The sequence below is a fragment of the Podarcis pityusensis genome, assembly GCF_964106645.2.
Source record: "Podarcis pityusensis genome assembly, chromosome: 18".
NCBI lineage: Eukaryota > Metazoa > Chordata > Lepidosauria > Squamata > Lacertidae > Podarcis > Podarcis pityusensis.
The window spans coordinates 11941499-11961578 of record NC_138043.1 but is presented as its reverse complement, the minus strand read 5'-3'; the positions used below and the strand labels follow the sequence as shown (position 1 = coordinate 11961578).

General features: G+C 49.1%; 1 protein-coding gene across 1 annotated transcript in view; it reads left to right on the top strand.

The window, feature by feature from the left end:
* Nucleotides 1–20080, top strand: part of FCHO1 (FCH and mu domain containing endocytic adaptor 1) — a 33895-nt gene that overhangs the window by 8986 nt on the left and 4829 nt on the right. Inside the window, exons 4-23 of the mRNA XM_080988597.1 lie at nucleotides 1540–1614; nucleotides 2275–2416; nucleotides 2578–2730; nucleotides 5333–5437; nucleotides 6449–6547; nucleotides 8432–8528; nucleotides 8769–8813; nucleotides 9052–9124; nucleotides 9228–9252; nucleotides 10563–10617; nucleotides 11330–11505; nucleotides 12122–12146; nucleotides 12447–12509; nucleotides 12610–12661; nucleotides 13321–13412; nucleotides 14508–15071; nucleotides 16560–16663; nucleotides 17489–17591; nucleotides 18351–18462; nucleotides 19889–20044. Of these exons, the coding sequence (XP_080844723.1) occupies nucleotides 1540–1614; nucleotides 2275–2416; nucleotides 2578–2730; nucleotides 5333–5437; nucleotides 6449–6547; nucleotides 8432–8528; nucleotides 8769–8813; nucleotides 9052–9124; nucleotides 9228–9252; nucleotides 10563–10617; nucleotides 11330–11505; nucleotides 12122–12146; nucleotides 12447–12509; nucleotides 12610–12661; nucleotides 13321–13412; nucleotides 14508–15071; nucleotides 16560–16663; nucleotides 17489–17591; nucleotides 18351–18462; nucleotides 19889–20044 (2316 nt within the window). The remainder of the gene's footprint in view (nucleotides 1–1539; nucleotides 1615–2274; nucleotides 2417–2577; nucleotides 2731–5332; nucleotides 5438–6448; nucleotides 6548–8431; nucleotides 8529–8768; nucleotides 8814–9051; nucleotides 9125–9227; nucleotides 9253–10562; nucleotides 10618–11329; nucleotides 11506–12121; nucleotides 12147–12446; nucleotides 12510–12609; nucleotides 12662–13320; nucleotides 13413–14507; nucleotides 15072–16559; nucleotides 16664–17488; nucleotides 17592–18350; nucleotides 18463–19888; nucleotides 20045–20080) is intronic.

Genomic DNA, 20080 nt, shown 5'->3' with positions numbered 1-20080 from the left:
AGCACAGAGCAAGCAAATCATGGAATCCTAGAATTGTAGAGTTGGAAGGGACCACGAGGGTCATCTAGTCCAACCCCCCGAAATGCAGGGATTTTTTGCCCAATATGGGGCTCGAACCCATGACCCCTAAGATTTAGAGTAGTCATGCTGAGCTGCCCCAGTTGCACAGGGCTTAAAATAAGCCCAAGAAAAGAATATTAGTGTTCTTGGATTATCAAGCCTAGTTGCGGATTTATAAAAGTTTCCTTGGGTTGATTCAACAGAAGCAAAGAAACCTTTGCAAAATTCATGCCAGGTGCTTGTTCATTCCCATGTGATTTCTTTTAAGGGGGAGAAATATTGCAAAGCAAGGAAAATCTCAGGTGTTGCTCTTTTTTTAACCGACCAGTACCCCAAATCTGTGTTTGGGAAGCCTCTGTTCCTAATCCGGCATGGATGGGGTTTCTAAATCTGCAGAAGTGTGTTTGCAGGAGGGAAGGAAATGGCTTTGCGTCTCCTCCAGTAGCCACTGGGGGGCAGAGCTGCACTTCTCTTGATCCCAGGTCCCAGCTGGACAGGTGAATCACCCAAATCAGTGGCCAGGTATGTTTATAAGTGGGTAGCTTCTAAGTGCAGAATCCGGCCTGGGCCCTGTTTCTCTCTCCTTTTAAGCAGCATCAAGCATCTTCCTTCAATTGCATGCCAAAAAACCCCACCAGGTTCTTCATTTTTTGCTCTCCAGTGCTATGTCAGGTAATCCCACCCGTTCTCCGTTTTCCCGGAGGAGTGAAATTATAAGAACTCGATCCTGTTCCTTTTTTGGGAGGCGGTCAAGATGAAAATAGCCATAAATGGTCAAGGGATGGTTGGAGCAATTCTTCCAGGAGGGACTTTTTGGTTCAGAGAAAAAGCAAGGAAGAGGTAGAAGTTTATAAAGGTTGAGAGAGAGAGAGAGAGAGAGAGAGAGAGAGAGAGAGAGAGAGAGAGATATGTTTTTTTACAGATTAGTATAAAGAAGAAAAAAGAAAAGGAGAAAACACAATATATCAGCAATAGTGAAATGTCATTAAAATAGAAATGGGATTACTAAAATATATAATAGATAGATAGATAGATAGATAGATAGATAGATAGATAGACTTATTGTATCCCTTGTGTATATGTTTCGAGAAATACTTTCCAAATATCACTAAATTTGTCCATAGAAAACCTGGAAGTGATCCACTCCTAGGTTGCCAGAGTTGATCAGAGCCCTGCATTGCATGGAGAAAGTGGAGAGAGGAAAGGATTTTTTCCTCTGTAGGAATACCTAAACTGGCAGACGCCCCACAAATGTTGGAATATTCAGGGCAGATAATTCATGCAGCATGCAGTTATTAACTGTGGAACTCCCTGCCACAGGAGCCAACATAGGTGGCTTTAAAAGAGGGTTCCTTGTGATCCACGAGGGCTTTTCAGACATGCTTGGGCTCTTCAAGATCCTGCTCCAGAACCCTCCTTATTCCTCCTCTTCCTCTTCCCTCTTCCCTCTTCCCTCTTCTGCTCCCTTCTTCTCCGCAGGGCGGCTGTAGAGGAGACCTATGCCAAGTCTATGGCCAAGATGTCCAAGATGGCCGGAAACAGCACTCAGCTGGGGTGAGCCCTAGAGAAGAGAACCGCAGAGTCGGGAGGGACCCCCAGGGATGAGTACCGGCACTCCCCCCCCAAAAAGCACTAACCACAACAACAACGTTTTATTATTTGTACCCCGCCCATCTGACCGGGGAGGGGGTATTGTTTTGCTGTTTTGCTTCTAATTATTTTCTTGTTTCTGCCCTGTATTTTATTCTGTGAACCGCCCCTGAGATCTGAGGATGAAGAGCAATACATAAATCTAATTTTTACTGTGTTTTTAATATTTTGTTGGGAGCTGCCCAGAGTGGCTGAGGCAGCCCAGTCAGATGGGCAGCATATGAATTTAATTAATTAATTAATTAATTGCCCCAGCCATTCTGGGCAGCTTCCAACAAAATATAAAAACAGTAAAACATATTATTATTATTATTATTATTATTATTATTATTATTATTGATTTGCAGTATTTTATAGCTCCTCACAGAATGTTTTCCGTTCCTGGAGCAAGGGAACAGAGCAATACAAAATATGCAAGGGGCAGAAACGGCTAAAAATTGTGGCAAGGGGGCCGGTGACCCGCAGGGCGGTTTCTTCTCAAGGCAAGTGAAGCAGATGCGGATTAACATTTCCGGTTGGGCTCCTTTCTCTCCCCTGCGCCCCCCACCCCCAAAACCCACCCAGGACTTTTGCCCCCCTCTGGGAGGTCTTCCGCATCTCGTCGGACAAGCTGGCGCTGTGCCACGCGGAGCTGGTGAAGAAGCTGCAGGATTTGATCAAGGAGATCGGGCGCTATGGGGACGAGCAGCTGCGGGCGCACAAGAAGGTAGCGGGGGCCGCGTTGGGGGGATGTGGGGGCCGGCTAACGTCTCGCGGATAAACCTGCCTGACCAGTTCAGCACAATACTGACCCCCACCCCACCCCTGCAAACCCACCAAAGTATTCTCTGTGTACCCCCCACCCCACCCTGGCCATCCCATTGCCAGTCCAAGGATGAGGTGGCCGGGACCCTGGAAGCGGTCCAGATCCTGCAAGGAGCCGCTCAGCACCTCCCCAAAGCCAAGGAGACGTACAGCAGCCGCTGCCAAGAGCTGGATCGCTTGCGGAGAGAAGGGGGCAGCCAGAAGGAGATCGACAAGGTGACCCTGGGGGGCAACAAGGGGGGGGGGAGATTGTGTGTGAACAGGGGAGGGCGCCTGCACACCCAGGTCGTCGTCAGCGGTGAGAGATATTTGGCTCAGCTCTCTGGGTGGCTGAAGCGGAGACGTTTGAGTGATCTTGCGAAAGGGGATCCGTATGGGTGTGGAGAAGGGGGGGAAATATGGCATTCCTTCCTTGCGCTCAGTTCCCAGGGCAGATTGCAGTGTTAAAATACCATGTTGAAATCAGGCAGGTAGCTGTGTTGGTCTGACGCAGTTGAAATAAATAAAAAAAACCAAAAGTTTTCCAGTAGCACCTTAGAGACCAACTACGTTTGTTCTGGGTATAACCAGGGGTCAGCAAACTTTTTCAGCAGGGGGCCGGTTCACTGTCCCTCAGACCTTGTGGGGGGCCAGACTATTTTTTGGGGGGGCGGAAATGAACGAATTCCTACACCCCACAAATAACCTACAGATGCATTTTAAATAAAAGCACACATTCTACTCATGCAAAAACACACTGATTCCCGGACCGTCCGCAGGCCGGATTTAGAAGGCGATTGGGCCTGATCTGGCCCCCGGACCTTAGTTTGCCTACCCATGGTATAAGCTTTTGTGTGCATGCACACTTCTTCAGATACACACTTTAACTGATATATTACAATCAGTTGAAGCAATTTACAGCTGAGTCCTGGCTTCATCCCTCTCTCTCTGTGTTGGTCGATGCCTTTCTGCCAGTCTAGCTATAGACTGTCTTACTAATAAATCATGTTTATCCAATTACCTCTCTTCCTGATTAATCACCTAAGTATTCTACTAATCATCTATCATTCATCTAATTAATCATCTTTTTTACTAATTATCATTGATCTTATTAATCACCTGTCTATTATCTACTTTACTGATTAGCTATCATCTCTTTTTCTTCATCATCTCTTGAACTATTCTACTAATTATCTGTCTATCTGGGCTTTTAGGGGAGGGGGGTGCCTCTGGTGGGGGCCAAGTCCTGCTCCTCCTGGGGTGGTTGGCCCAGCTTCCACCTGCGGCTCCTAGAAGCTGCGTGGCCACAATCCCATATAGGTAAAGGTAAAGTTAAAGGGACCCCTAACCATTAGGTCCAGTCGTGGCCGACTCTGGGGTTGCAGCGCTCATCTCGCTTTACTGGCTGAGGGAGCCGGCGTACAGCTTCCGGGTCATGTGTCCAGCAGGACTAAGCCGCTTCTGGCGAACCAGAGCAGCGCACGGAAACGCCGTTTACCTTCCCGCTGGAGCGGTACCTATTTATCTACTTGCACTTTGATGTGCTTTCGAACTGCTAGGTGGGCAGGAGCAGGGACCGAGCAACGGGAGCTCACCCCGCCGCGGGGATTCGAACCGCCGACCTTCTGATCGGCAAGTCCTAGGCTCTGTGGTTTAACCCACAGCGCCACCCACGTCCCACAATCCCGTATAGAAAACACTAAAAAACCACCCCAAAATACAGTTAGCAGTTGCACAGCACAGACCATTCCAACTGCACCAGCATTTCCATGGGGTCCGCAGGTGGGAGAGGGGAGTTTGGGAACTGCTGATCTCTCTTGCTGACGGCTGGGGCGAAAAGCTCAGTCTCCTGCGTGTGAAGAAGGTCCCTGATGTCCCTCTGTGGGGAGGGAATCCCCCAGTTTGGGGTACAAATGTGGGTTATTCTTTTTCTGCAACGGGGCAGGGAAGAGAAGGAAGGTGCTCCCACGAAAGCGCTTGCCAGGCCTGAGGATGTTACAGTCCTGGAACCATAGAATCATCATCATCAGTTGGAAGGGACCCAGGGGTCATCTACTCCAACCCCCTGCCGTGCAGGAATCTCAGCTATTTAATTAGAAGTGTAGAGATAATCCTGAAAGAATGCCGCATTCCCCCCCCCCCCATTCCACTAGCCAATTCAGATTTTTTAGAGCAAATGGTTTTTTGAGGTTTTTATTTTGACTCTCCTGGTCTGCCCCACAGAGAACCTTAAGGTCCATGAATAATCCTAGGTTAGAGGTCCTGGGCCCTAAGGAAGTTAGACTATCCTCCACCAGGGCCAGGGCCTTCTCAGTGATGGCTCTGACCTGGAGGAATGCTCTGTCCAATAAGACCAGGGCCCTGCAGGATTTAACCTCCTTCCGCAGGGCCTGTAAGACAGAGCTATTCCGCCTGGCCTTTAATTGGAACTTAGCCTGATCTTTTATTCCCCTTCCTTCCCTCCCTCTCCCCTTTTTATGAAGATTACCCGCTCTGAGACCCCACAGCTAATTCTCCCCTGGTCTCCTCACTGGCCCAAATAGGACTAATTTAGCCAGCTAGCCCTGGCTAAATAAACACCTAAGGTTTATTTGATGGATTTTCCCCCTAAACTGATTTTTGAATTCTGAATTTATTGTTATTCACGTTTTATACTGTATTTTATGCTGTTTTTTGTTGCATCAATTAAGTGTTTTAAATTTGTTGTTAGCCACCCTGAGCCTGGTTTTCTGAACCGGGAAGAGTGGGGTATAAATAGAAATTTATTATTATTTATTCTTTTGGGGATAAGGGGATGTTCCATTTTTAATAATAATAATAATAATAATGGTCTCCGCAGGCTGAGCTGAAGTCGCGGAAGGCGGTGGAGGCGCTGCGGAGGGCTGTGGAGAAGTACAACGCAGCGCGTAATGACTTTCAGCAGAAGATGCTGGACTCCGCTGTGGTACGGGGGGCTGGGTGGGTGACCGTGGAGGGCGGAGGGTACCCCAGGGTCCTCCCAGTGTGGCCAGGAGGGCGAAATGGGCCCTGGCGATCTGCTCCAAGATTGGCCCCCTCCTGGGCTCCCCGGGTGCGAATCCTTGCAGCGGGTCGCTCCTCCTCTCTCTGCACCCAGAGTCCTTGCAAGATGGGAGCAGCCCCCTGGCTTTGGGATGCGAGGGGGGGAGAGATCTTTGGAAAGGGGTTGGAAATGCGTCATTGATGCTGTCGCATGGATCCTGGGTGCAGCCGCGATTGGAGGGCCGTGTGTGTGGTTCTGGTCGCCTTGGCTCAAAAAGGATATTGCAGAGTTGGAAAAGGGTTCAGGAAATCACCTCCAAATGCGCAGGGACTTTTTGGTTTACATAAAAGACATTGATGAAATCATGCATGTAATGAACAGAGGGGAAAAAGCTTGTCCCCCATTCTCTCATATTATGGGAAAAAACAGAAATTCTTTCTGTGAATTTCTATTCCCTGGAAGGCAGTCCCGGCACAGAGGGCTCCTCCTCTCTTGCAAGCACGTAGGGTCCACTGTGAAAACTGGTGTGCGTCCAACAAAGCTGAGTGTTGGAAGATTTGGGAAAGGGTGAAAGGAAGGGCTGTTAAACTGTGGAACTCCCTCCCACAGGAGGCAGGGATGGCCAACTTGGATGCTCTTGTGCTCGAATCCTGCTTGTGGGCTTCACATTGGGGGATCTGGCCCTTGGGAGAACAGAAGGCTGGACTAGATGGTCCAGTTCTTATGTGGGTCCCTCCATGTCTGAGGTATCAGAAGGCGTCAGGGCCAGGCCCTGCTGTGGCCTCGCAAAATCCCCACACGTTCCTTGTCTCTGCGTCCCCTGCATGGTTTCGGGGGCCCTTTCCTGAGCCTTTCTCATAGAATGGTAGAGTTGGAAGGGACCCCTGAGGGTCATCTAGCCCCCCCCCAATCCCCCATTGCTGCTTTGCCTCCTCTCTGCCCTCCCCCTCCCAGCGCCTGCAGGAGGTGGAGGAATCGCACCTGGAGCAGATGAAGGTCCTGATTGGCTCCTACGTCCACTCGGTGGAAGATACCCACGTCCAGATCGGGCAGGTGAGAGGCTGTTGCGTTCCCAAAGCAAGGAAGGATTGGACTCTGATTAATAAAATACGCACAAGGCTTGATCAGCAAGACTCTGGAAGTGTCAACTGTCCACCCCTTGGCCCAGGTTGTTTTATTTATTTATTTTTAAAGATATTTATTGAAATTTTCAAAATGTTACAAAAAAGAAAAAATAATATAGAAGCAGAAGAAAGTACCAAATAAAAATAATTGACAAAGTAGAAAAAGAAAAAAACAAACCCCTTCCCACCATATGAATAAAAATTCAAAATAAGAAAAAGTGACAGAAAAAAAAGAAAAATACAAAAATACATCACAAACCGTTAAAAACATTTAAAAACAAATTCATTATTTTCAGATCCTTAACTGTCATTGCCTTCTTTCTTAGACCTCCAACTCCTCCCTTTCTTTGTATCCTAGTTATTAATTATCCCAGCAAATCCTTTCCATGTTTCATAATATTCTGTCATTGCATTACCCTAAACTGTTTTAATCTTATTTTTCTATAATAAAATAAACCTTAAAGCTTAAAACTTAAATCTTATCCTTACCAACTTCTCATAACCATAATATTCTTTCATAATTCTTTAAACATCTTTGCTAAAGCCAAGTAATTTCATTCCAACATTTTTCTAACATTCATCAATTTTATAAAACAGTTCTAATGGTAGAGAAAAGAGATACAAATAGATCCAATCTTCATCCAACGTCCCTTCCTCCTGGTTCCGGGTTTTGTCAGTCCTTATTCCCGTCGATCTAGCCCATTAACCTGGCAACCTTATATCCGAGGCCCTCAAGTCTCTTCCATGTCCCTTCTGCGGCTCTTCTTCATATTTGTAACTGTATTTTCCCTTGTCTCCTGCTCGTGGTAACTCCAGCTTGACAATGTTTTTAACCCTTCTCGACAGATCAGCCCCTTTTCCATGTTCAACACTGAATTCCATGTAGTATTTAAAAGCATGTTTCAAAGACCCTCCAAAATTAAGAGCCCCCACAGTCCCAAATATCTCACGGCCCATTGTCATATTTGAAAAGTCCAAACATCCCAGCATAGGGGGGTCAATCCAGCCCCCCATTTCCAAGCCAAACCAAACTTTTCCTTGCCAAATCTGGCTTTTTCCAAGTTCATTTGTCAAATCCAAAAAATCATATTCCTGTTGGGCCTGTTCTGTCAAGACACACTCCTGATTTAATTGCTGAGTGGGCTCCACATATTTTCCCACTGTCTGTTCAAAATTTCCCACGTGGGAACAAAGTTAGATCAGAAGAAATCCTGTTAACTACAAAGAAACTATTTCTTACTTAAGCATGCATACGTAGTTCAGAGTAAATAAAATAGGAATCAAGGAGGAATGCTTTTAGCAAACCCCAGAGGTCATAAACAAGCAGTAAACAGGAGAGGAAGGATGGCAAGGAAAGATGGGCATCTTGATCATCTCCTTGTGAACTCTCCTCCTGGCCCTTAGATTAACAAAACCAAGGAAAGGTACATCAGAGAAGCTACCTCCTATCTTTATGGCCCAGGTGCCTGGTGAACAGCTGGCCTGTGTTTAGAATGCTGATACGTGCCTGTCAGGCAGAGAGAAAGAAAATGGACAGTAGAGAAAATGGGCAGAGATGCAGAGGCTTGTGGGATTTGATCAGGAATTATTGTCCATGACCCAAGTGCAGTCAACGCCATGCTTTCATTGCAGACATTGCTCCATATGTTCCTAATTCCTCATGGTAATCCCACCTGACCCCCACAAGAGGCCGGTCGGCCAGCAAGGGCAACTGGGCTGGGCGCCCCCAGAGGACCCCCGGATGCTTAGGGGGGTCCGTGGGGGGTCCGTCCTGGCCTCAACCTTGTCTCCTCTCCCCCCTCCCCAACCACAGGTCCATGAAGAATTCAAGCAGAACATGGAGAACATCGGAGTGGAGACCCTCCTGCGGAACTTTGCCGAGAGCAAAGGGACCGGGCGGCATCCGCCGGGTGGGTTGAACTTCTGAGAGAATAATAGCATTGTGGAGTTGGAAGGGTCCCCCAAATGTCATCTAGTCCAGCCCCCAGAAACGTAGGTGCCGCAGCTCAGGAATCCGCAGCAGATGGATTCGCCCGGATCCTGCAACCGGGAACCGTGAAATGAGGACATTTCTCCGGCTTGGCTTGCCTTAACCCAAACGCCTTTAGCCTTTGCCCTCCCCTTTATTGCCCTCTTTCCTCTCCCCGTAGGACCGCTGGATTTTGAGGAGCTGAGCATCATTCCTGCGCAGGAAGGCAAGTACGTCTGAGCGTGGGGTGGCAGCACCCCAGATCCAGCCAGGTTGGAAAAGGGGTGCGTGGGACCACCTGGAGGAACCGCCAGATTTTTTGGCGTGTGAAAACGTCCAGAGACCCTTTTATACAGGAATTCAGAAAGCTTGTGGCATTTATTATGATTGTGATTTTTTAAGTGTGCAAGCTTTTGTGTTCCACAGCACTCTTCATCAAGGAGGGGCTTCCTCTTTTCTTGCAGGACCCAAGCGAACCCGCAGCAAAGCCTTCCGCATCCCTGGCCTGAGCCGCAAAGAACGGGAGCGGGACTCTGTGTGAGTTGCTCCTCTTTCTCCCCGACCACAGAGACCGATCTCACTCCCCAAGTCTGCGCATGCTCTTCAATCTCTCTCTCTCTCCCTCTCTCCTTTTGCCCAGGGAATCTCCAGATGCCGAGTCAGGGGTGAGTAATATTTATCATTAGCCAACAGGACCCACAGGAAAGTGTCGCCGTCTTCTCCTAATGCCCCAGCCTGAGGGCCATTCCAGGAGCCGGCCGGCCGGCCAGTCCCTCCCCATAGCTACTCCATTCCGTTTCCTGCTTTTTTCTTTTCTTCTTAAGCTGCCACTGAATGTTCCATCGCACCTGAGAATTGATTGATGGATTGACTGAGTTCATTTCTATGCTGCTTTCCCGCAATGAGCTGTGTCCAAAGCATATTGAAATACAGAGCACAGCATTTCTGAAATTTAATTTTATATATAAAATACAGAGCTTGCCAGTAAATTCAAAAACGACAAAAATCAACAATTTGGCAAATTGGCACAGGATAAATTGAATAGTGCAATACCATTCCTTACTGCCCTGTGCTATTTTGCTATAATTAATCATTATTATTGCTGTCATTTATTTGGATTCTTTACCCATCATTTTAAAATACAAAATTCACTGTTTCGTTCTTTGGTGTTAAGCCTTTGGGCACCTGTGGAAGGTGATTAATAAGTAACAAGTAAATTTATCTGTCTTATCTCTCTTTTAGTCACCTTTGGCCATTTTGAGAAGGGCGACTAAGAAATTTAATGAAAACTTACAATTATTATTTGATTTCTAACCTTAATTCTATGTTGTTGTTGTTTTGTGGAGACTGTATTAATTTTGATTTAATAAAAAGAGAAATATATATTGGGTTCCTTACCCAAATTTCACCATAATTCCCAGGGCAGATTGCAGCATTTATTAAAATCAGTTTAAACAGTTTACTAGGTAGGTCCTAAAAACTGCTACTGTGCTTAAAGAGTAACTGCTGTTTATTTAAAAGGATTTTGAAAAGAGCCTTTTTTATATAAAAAAATGCAATTAGGGTACAAATTGAGGAAACCTAGCTGGATTGGCAGGGTAGGAATAATAATAATAATAATAGTTGTTAAACAATGGTTCTTGCTCGTTCTTCTATTTTTATATTGCTTTTTATGACCTTTTAATAAACGTGTTTGGGTTTCAGCTCAATATGTTGAAAGCCTTCAATAGAGTTGTTTTTTAAAAAATAAATAAAGAAAGAGCAGCCAGCTGGCTCTGGGAGTCAGAGGGTCCTGGGTTCCAGTCTTACGGATCAGAGAATGATGCATCTTTTGCAAGCAAATAATCTGTGAGGTTTCACATCTTGGTCTCTCCTCCCATATTTTTTTTTGGGGGGGGTATTTGAACCCCAAGGAAGATGCTGCCCCAAGAGAGGCTCCCACCCCAAACTTTTGCTCCTTCTCTTCTCTCCTCAGCCCCCCGACGTGGACGAGGAAGGCTTCACTGTCCGGCCCGAAACAAATCAGAACGATATCCTTTGGAACATGTGGCTGCAGGGCCTTCTTCCTCATAAGGGGGGAGGGTGAGATTTGGGGGGGAGTGGGAGGGGTGTCTCAGAAATAGGGGGAGAGGTGGGGTGTCCAGAGTCCAATGGGGAAGACTGTCCCTCTTGTTCCGGGGAAGAGTCAATGGGGACATGGATTTACCCAGGAGCTCCGATAAATCGACACAAAAGCGGAAGCTGTTTTTGGATTATTTGCAAAAAAATAATAATACCATAACCCAATGAAATTGCAGGCAGGATTTGAAATGTGAGCAATGGGAGGACCATGGCAATATATGAAATGGAGGAATATGGCTCATTCGCTTGAGACTCTTGATTTCAGGGCCATGTGTTCGAGTCCCAACTTGGGTGGAAGATTCCTGCATTGACCCTGGGGGGCTTCCAGCTCTCCAATTCTGTGATTCCCTGTATTAGGCAAAACGTGTGATATTATGCAGTATGTAAAAGGGATGTGTGTAAGGGAAAGTGGGAAGCCAAATTATGAGACATGTATAATAGATCTGAAATTTGAAATTAATTGGTTAAAGTTGTGAAAATCTAATAAAAAACTTCAGGGCCCCACGTTGGCCAAAAGATTCCTTCATTGCAGCGGGTTGGGCTGGATGACTCTTGGGGTCCCTTCCAACTCTTCTGTGATTCTGTTGCCACCCGTTTGGCCCCTTGACTCCGTCTCCCCACGTGAACACCCCACCCGCTTCTGCTCCTCCAGCGACTCGGATTACGATGATGAGGAGCCCCACAAGTTCTACATCCGCATCAAGCCGGTGCAGCCCCGAGAGCGGACCAGCAGCGCCGCAGCCGTGGAGCAGCTCAAGGCCTCCGTGGGGAACCTCATCCTGCCCCCCAGCATGGGGGTGAGAGAGAGAGAAATGGGAAGCGGCAGGCCTGGCAGAAAGACCTGGCACCCGTCTCCCCTTGAATCCAGATTTTAGCTTTAATTTCTGCACCAGAATACTGGGTGCTATGGTTCCCAGGACACTGTGGTTCCCAGGCAGCCTAGGCGGCCGTTATCTGTGTCCTCCAAGTGTCTCACTGGGACTGACAGGGAGATGTGGTCCAAAGCACTGGGTGCAGGGCGCCCGGTTGACAAAGTCTGCCTGCTTGAGGGAGGGGGTCTGGGAGGGCAAAGGTTTTCTTCTAGACCAGGGCTTGGCGACGTGGTGCCCTCCAGAGCCCCATCTGCCACATAACGCCTCTTCCACCCTTGTTGAGGTGCCAACCTTTTTCTTGACGCCTGGATGAAAAAACATCTTTGATGGCTGCACATTCTCCTGACTGATCACTTTATCCTTTCCCCAAATGGCTTTGAACCTCCCTGCCTTCTCAGTGTAAATTTTACGAAACAAATAAATAAACCACCCAGGGAGGAAGGCAGCCGTAGGGGCCTGCCCCCGATCTCGATGGTTATGAGCATGGGTTGGGGGCCACAGCACCTTCCTGAGCTCTCCCCTTTCTCCCCTCTTTCCGCAGTGCACAATGAAGAGGCATTCTTCCCGTGAGTGCTCTGTCGCAGACTCTTTGGGTGAGGTTGGGAGAGAGGGTTGCTGCTGCGGAACTCCCTGCCACTGGATGGCTTTAGAAGAGGGTTGGACCAAAGCATGGAAGAGGAGGGGGCCAGCGAGGGCTCCTAGCCAGGATGGCTCTGCCTTTGCTGTCAGGGCAGCCATGCTTCTGGATCCCAGTTTCTGGGAACTGCAGGAGAGGAGAGTTGCTCTCGCACTCGGATCCTGCTTATGGGTGCTTCCTTTGGGGGCGTCTGGCTGGCGATTCTTAGGTTTTCTTGATTCTTTTCCAGGGCACCTGAAAGCACTTGCCTCGGCCTCAGCCGAGACGGATTCTGACACAGCCCCTGCCCCAGGTGAGAAAAAGGGGGAGATGGGGGGGAGACTAGGGGGGGACCCCCAAACCCTCCAATTCTATGGTTCTCTAAATATGTATTTCCAATTTGCTCTGCACAGGGGATAAGTCTGGCAACTCGCAGGCACCTCTCTTTGGCACCCATATAACAAGGTAACTCTGGGGTCTTCGGAGAGCAGACTCCACTCTGCACTCTGATATCTGTGTCTGCGTGCAAACACCTGTGGAACTCCCTTCCACTTGAGGCCAGTGCTGCCCATTTGACTCAGTTGCCCCAGCCACTTAGGGCAGCTTCCACACACCAAAAACACAAACAAACCCACAAATATTTTGGTACCCCGTTCAGATGTAGGAGGTACAAAAAACAATTAAAGTGACTAATTAATTAATTAAATTTCTAAACCGCCCTATACCCATAGACCTTAGGGTGGTTTGTGACATAAAGTCACTTAAAAGCATGTATTATTATTATTTATTATTATTACTGCTCGATTACAGAAAGCAGTTTGCAAAAGAGAGAAAACGACAATACCACTGCTGGAAAATTTGCAGCCGTAACCAAAGGCATACAGAAAGGGAAAGGGCACAACGGAATGGACCAAAACTCCAAACTCAAACTTTCTAAGCTTGTCTAAATGTAAGCGTCTTCAGCAGGCGCCAAATAGAATAGAGTGAAGGCGCCTGGCTGGTGTCAAGAGGCAGGGAGTTCCACAGGCTCGGTGCTGGCACACTGAAAGATGGCCAGTTCCACCAATTTTGTTGCCCTTGTTCAGATCACAGTTTCTCAAGTCCAGCGTTTTCTTCTTCCGCAGCTGTGACAGCAAACCTGAGCCCGACGTTCTCCCTGCTAGCGCCCTCTTTGGCCCCCCGCTGGAGTCGGCCTTCGAAAACGAGGAGTTTTCAGGTGAAAAATGTCCCCAGCATCCCTGCATTGCAGGGGGTGGGCTAGATGACTCCAAGGGTCCCTTCCGATTCCCCCAGGTCCTCTCTGAGGCCACATCTGCACCGCTGTGACGCCACTTGAAAGAACTGGCTTCCTCCCCTGAAGAATCCTGGCAGCCGTGGTTTAACCCTCGCAGAGCTACGGCTCCCAGCGCCCTATGGTTCCCGGGAAGCCCAGTGGGCTTGACTTGCATGTCATTCAGGCCACATTCATGCCATGCTATGAAAGCACCGTGGTGCCTCTTTGAACAGCTGTAGTGTCCCCCAAAGGATCCTGGGAACTGTAGTTTGTGAAGGAGACCCCCTGCACCCTCTCCCAGAGCTACAGTTCTCAGAGTTCCCTGAGAAAAGGAATTTACCTTTTAATGGGGATTGTCACTCTGGGGGGGGTACTGCGGGGGGGGGGGGGGGAGCTCCTAGCAACTCTCAGCACCCTTAGCAAACTATAACTCCCAGGATTCCTTGGAGAAACCATTTCTCTCTTCCAAAGCTTCCTGGATGAATGAATCTGGGACCTTCTACATGCAATGCCTTTGTCTACAAATAAAGTAAGATTCTAGTCCTCATAGTTTGCATCAAAGGGACGTTTAACGGCCAACCTCTCTTCCCAGAGAACTTTGGGAATTGTAGCTCCGTGAGCGGGAAGAGGTTTTCCCCAGCAACTCACGGTGCCATGAACATACTACAGCTCCCAGGATTCTGTTGAAAGTGGGATCGCAGGGCTTTAAATGTGGCCAAAGTGTAGACAAATAGCAGACTGGGAAGTTTGGAGGGGGGAGCAGAAAGCCATGTCTTTTAAAGGTGTGATGTGGATCTGTAGCGAGATATAGATAGCTAGATCTATACTGATATTTATATTGATATATCAATACATCTATCTGTGTCTACCTATATCTATCTATATTTATTTATTTATCTATCAACATCGATATAGATCTATAGATATATAAATATCAATGCCTATTGATTTTGATATTGACATCTCTATTATTATTGATACCTATATCGTTATCTGTCTATATAGATATAAATGTCTATTTATTGTTCCCCCCCGCAGCCCCCCGCTCTTACCTGTTGGCCTCCAGCCCCTCCCCCTTCTCCTCCTCGTCCCCCGAGAACGTGGAAGACTCCGGCCTGGACTCCCCGTCTCACCTGGCCACCGGCCCCTCCCCGGACGCCCGCCTCTGGAGCCCCCGGCCTGGCACCCCACAGAGCCCCCCCGGAAAGCGCCCCCCCAAGGACGGCCCCCGCTGCTGCCAGCCGGCCGACGACACCCCGGACCCCTGGCTCCCCCAGCCGGGCTCCCAGGAGCTCCCTGAGTGGGCCCACTCTGTCTCGGCCTGGCCCCCGGCGCCCCCCGGGCCCCCCCCGGCCCGGCACGAGTCCCCCTTCAGCGACCCCTTCCTGGAGGCCGCGGCCCCTGGGGGTCGGCGGGGCTGGTCGGCTGCGGAGTGTCCCCCGCGGGGGGGCGAGCGCGACAGCTGCCTCTCCTCGAACTCGGCCTCCTCCTCCTCCTCGTCCCCAGCGCCCCCCAGCAGCGGAGACTCCACCAGCCCTTCTCCTTGGGCGCCACGGGGCAGAGACCTGGAGGGCGCCCCCCCAGACGTGCCGTCGGACCCCGGTGAGTTGCCATTTCCTCTTGCCAGGATCCATGCCGCAGGTCAGGTCCCTTCTCCTCTGTTGCCTTCGGGTCTGGGTGCGAGACGCGTCTTTTTCTGCAGTGGAGAATGAAATCATAGATGCCTTCGTATCCATAAGAACCATATATTTATTAGTGTCTATTGCACTCTCGTTTTCTTTTCCCCCGTCATTTTGGATCACTGCATAAGAAATCAGTTAAAAGAAGGTGTGGAATGAAAGGTCTGGGTTGACAGGTCCGGGTTTTCTGTCAATCCATGCATCAATCAACTGGCCGATTTATTACAGGCAACAGAAATAAGAAGTTGGCCAGAGTCTCGGAACAAAGGGGGATTTATTATTATTATTAATAAAAATAATTTGGAAACTGCTTTTGGACTTTGTGGGAAAAGGTAATGAATGATTTTGGATTGAGAAGAAATGTTGTTTGACAGCGGAGAAGATGGATGTTGCTCTGGACTGAATGCCTTAAATAACCTTTTTTTATGTATCCGCCGAAAGGAAAATCAGATGCCCCTTTTCTCTTTCTGTCTTGCTTCTTCCCATTTTCCTTCCCCCCCCCCTTTTCTTCACTCTCTTCCTGCTTTTTCTTCTCTTTTTGAAGCTGTTTTTGTCTCTTTTTTTTTAAAGTTAGTTTTCCACATCTCACAGTATTATTGTAATATTATTATTGTCATTTATTTGATTTATTGGATTCAATTTATATGCTGCCTTTTATCAGGAGTTTACAACATTAAAAACACATTCCAGAACGTCAATGATAAAAACATGATTTTTATGGAAAACATTAAGAGCAAAGGAGATTGTTCAGGACAATCTGGTTTCCCAGCAGATGGTCATCTCTCTGGGATTCTGGAGCTGGGCTGGATGAGCTTTGGGGGTCCCTTACAGTTCCACAGTTCTATAGTCTTGGATTCCCTGGGTCTCACAGGTGCTTCTGTTCCTCTCAAGGGCGCGGCTGCTCTCTTGGCAAACGCCCAGAGCTGGAGATCCTCTCGCTTCCTCCTGATGTAGCTTTTGCCCCGGGGTGATCACGTAGGCAAAAGTTGATCCCCATTGATCCCCTTTGACAACGTGGTTTCCTGGCTGATCCCTCCAGGGCGTCTTCTCCCTTGAAGGCCTTAATAAATCTCATTTCCGAAAGCTCCAAATCTTGCACAGCTCTTTCAACTTTGTTGTGGTTAACGATTAACAATTGGCCTCTGCATTTTCTTTTTTGCGGTCTGAGCTTTGCTTAATGGCCCAATAAACGATGGCTGGGCAGACTGATTGTGGATGGATGGATGGATGAATGGATGGATGGAGAGACAGGATTTAGAGCACCGGAGAGAGTTGGGTGCGAATCCCCCCACGTGGCCACAAAGCTCTCTCTCTCTTGCTCTCTCTCTCTTTTAAATACTTATTTGCATTGCTTATCCCAATCCTTGATTATTCCAACCAACCCCCTATTCTCTCTCCCTTTGGCTTGCAGCTTCTCTCCCTCCGTCCGCTGCACCTGGATTGACCCCCATGGTGGCCCCTCCTCGGCGATGCCGCGCAAAACGGCCCTCGGCAGTCTCAACCGGCAGCGACACGGTGAGCCCCACACACCCTAGACCCGCCTGTGCACACAGAGTTGTGTTTCCTCGTACGATTTGGGGGATGTGCTGTTGTGCAGAGATGCCCCCCAATTTAGCAAACTGCGGGTTGGTTAATTTGGGGAGGTTTGGGGTAGAAGTCTTGTTCCGTCACGATCCAAGCCTTCTCAGAGTTGAGTTGAGCCCTTATTTTTCCATTCTGCTTTTGGCTCCCAGACGCTGAGAAACATTAACTAAGGCTAGCCTACTTAGGGTATGATAAAATAAAGTCTGCAAAGGATTTCTGAATCATGTCGCAAGGAGAAGCTTGTAAAGTGTGCGGATGAGATATAAGAATTTGCTGCAAAGAAGAATGGCTTTTGAAAATGCTGGAGTATGTGGAACTGGCAAGACCGACAGAAAATATTAGAAAGTATTTAAAGAACAACTAAAGCGAGATAAAAACACGAGCAGGACTTGAACTATGAGCAACAGCGATAATATATTAAGATAAATAGGATAGATTGCACATATTGAAGAGCACAGGTGATTTAAGGGTAAATATGGAAACCATGGAAGAAGGGGATAGGAAGTCAATGGATCAAGTAATTTACAGTTTATGTTAAAATACGTTCAGATTTTTTTGTGTGAGTATGTGAAAAATTAATAAATAAGATTTAGAAAAGAGAACATTGCAAATGCAACAGAAGCCCTATAGAACTGTGAACAGGTTGTTGGTGAAACGATTGTGAGTCGTCAGAAAGTGGTATTATTAATCAGAAGAATAAGCATGGTCATCATTGAATAATTCACACGCCTCCCATCTCTCTCGCTGTGCCCCCAGCCTCGCTCGCTCAGCCCCTCGCGGCTCTGGGCCTTGTCGACCCCGCAGAGCTCGGCTGGGATGACGGAGCGGGCCTTCTTCATGGCCACGCAGCCGGGACTCGGTAGGTGCCCCGCGGAGGGGGCGGAGGGGTTAGGGGGCGTGTGGGCGCACGGCTTTCTTTTGTGGAGGCCTCGCCTCATTGCTCAATGAGTCGCGGAGCGTTTCTGCGGGGAGGAGGAGGAACGGGAAATGCTTCGGGGGGCCCCCACTTCTTCAAAATGCCTTAATTTTTTTACAGCAGAGAAAACGAGAATGACTTAAGGGGTGACTGACGCAAAGGGGGCCCCCCGCTTTCACCTTCAGTTAAGCCAAAGTGGGTGCTGGCGCCCCTCTGGGTGGGTGGGATTCCCTAGGGGTGCTGGGGGGCAGCAGGTGCCAATGGCGGTCTGACTTCGGAAAGCTGATATCCTCAGATCCAGTTCCTTTGTTTCGTTGAATCAAACGAAATAGTTTTAACTGGGTTTTGAACAAAATGTGCAATTAATTGCCCCACCCAAGCCAGGATAGCTCAGTTGCTGGAGAAGGAGACTCTGGGTTAATCTCTGGGTTGTGGGTGCGAGCCTCAGGTTGGGGGGAAAGATTCCTGCCTTGCAGAGGGTTGAACTAGACAACCCTCCAGCTCTACAATTCTAGGATTCCTACCTTGCTGGGGGTCGGGCTAGATGACTCCTGGGTTCCCCTCCAGTGCTACCATTCCACAATTCTATGCTCCTCCGAGCCAAATACCCCTGATCTTCTTGGGACTCGCTTCCCACTCCCTGGCTGTTACTTTCATGTCACGTTTCCCCCGTGATCACTTGACTTTCTCTCTCTCTGGCAGGCGTCTCGCGGGGCCCGTCTCCCGTTGTCCTGGGTTCGCAGGGCGCTCTCCCCGTGGCAACGGCCTTCACGGAATACATCCACGCCTATTTCAAAGGCCGCAGCCCAGACAGGTAATAAACGGAGGACGGAGGGCAGTGTGTGTTTGTGGGGGTGTTTTTTTGGGGGGACCCCTCACCTCATTGCCATTTTCACACCAGATCTGGATGTCTTGGCCCTGCTTCTCGATGCCGTCACTCTCTTAAGCATCAAAATTTGGGACCACCTCCAAACCGATGCCAAAGTTTCGGGCTTCTTTTGTACTGCAAGTCCCATATTTTTTTGCCCCCCCCCCCAACTGAATACAGTCATACCTCGGGTTACAGATGCTTCAGGTTGTGTGTTTTCGGGTTATGGACATGCCGAAACCCAGAAGTACCAGAACGGGTTACTTGCAGGTTTCGGCGCTCGTGCATGTGCAGAAACACTAAATCACGCTTTGCACATGCACAGAAGTGCCGAATTGCAACTCGTGCGTGCGCAGATGCGGCACTGTGGGTTGCGGACGCTGCAGGTTGCGAACATGCCTCCCGCACGGATCACGTTCACAACCCGAGCGTCCTCTGTAATAGACGCACAAAACTGGTGTTCGTACTCAACACCCCAAACCCTGGCACTTTCCAACTCACTCCAAACTGGTGTGAAACTGCACAGAACGAGTATGAAAGTTTGACACTGGTTCAGAGGCGATCTCAAAAGTTCTGGGTTTGCGTTTGAAGAAGCTGGTGGCCACTGAGGCAACTGAGGGGTGCAAAAACAGCTTTGAAGGGGCCAGGGCCGCTCAATTCCCCAACCCCATGTGACGTCTTGCGGAGTCGTCCCGGTTCCTGCAAGATCCTGTGCAGTCGCCCCTTGGCTCCCAGAACCAATCCTGGCCTTGATGCCCAAGGCAGGTGGAGAGCTTGCTCCCTCTGCTCATGACAGGTCAGCTGGGGTACCTGATGCGAAACAAGGCTTTTAAGGTCTCCGTCCTACTTTGCACTCGGGCTCTGGGAATATGGGTGGTCTCTCTCTCTCACAGCCATGGTTTCAGATCTATACACTTTTCCTGTTTTGTGGAACAACAACAATTTTATTATTTTCATGCCGCCCGTCCGACTGGGTTGCCGCAGCCGCTCTGGGCAGCTCCCAACAAAAAAATTAAAATGCAATGAAACATTAACCAGCTGCACTGAACTTCCATTTGCCTCTGCCCGGATCTCTCTGCTCAGTTGGTTGGGCATGAGGCTCTGACTCTCAGGGTCGTGGGTTCAAGCCCCCTGCCTTGCAGGGGGTGGGGCTGGATGCCCCTCAGGGGTCCCTTCCAACTCTATGACTTGCAAGCAGATGCGGCAATGTGGGGCAGTGGGCTCTCCCGCTGGCGCTCTTTCGCAGAAGCAAGTGGCAGTCCTTCCTGGGGCGTGAAGGGGCTCCTGGGAGGGGACGGAGAGTGCCTGGATTTGGGGGAGCAAATAGGGCCAGGGGCTGATAATGGCAGGCTCTCTCTCGCCTCTCCTGCAGCTGCCTGGTCAAGGTCACAGGGGAGCTGACCATGTCCTTCCCGGCGGGGATCCTGCGCGTCTTCAGCAGCGCCCCTGCGCCCCCCGTCCTCAGCTTCCGCCTGCGCCACACGGCCGCCATCGACCAGTTCCTGCCCAACACCGAACTCCTCTTCAGGTACCACGGGGGGGGGGGGCATAGGGTGCCCCTGTG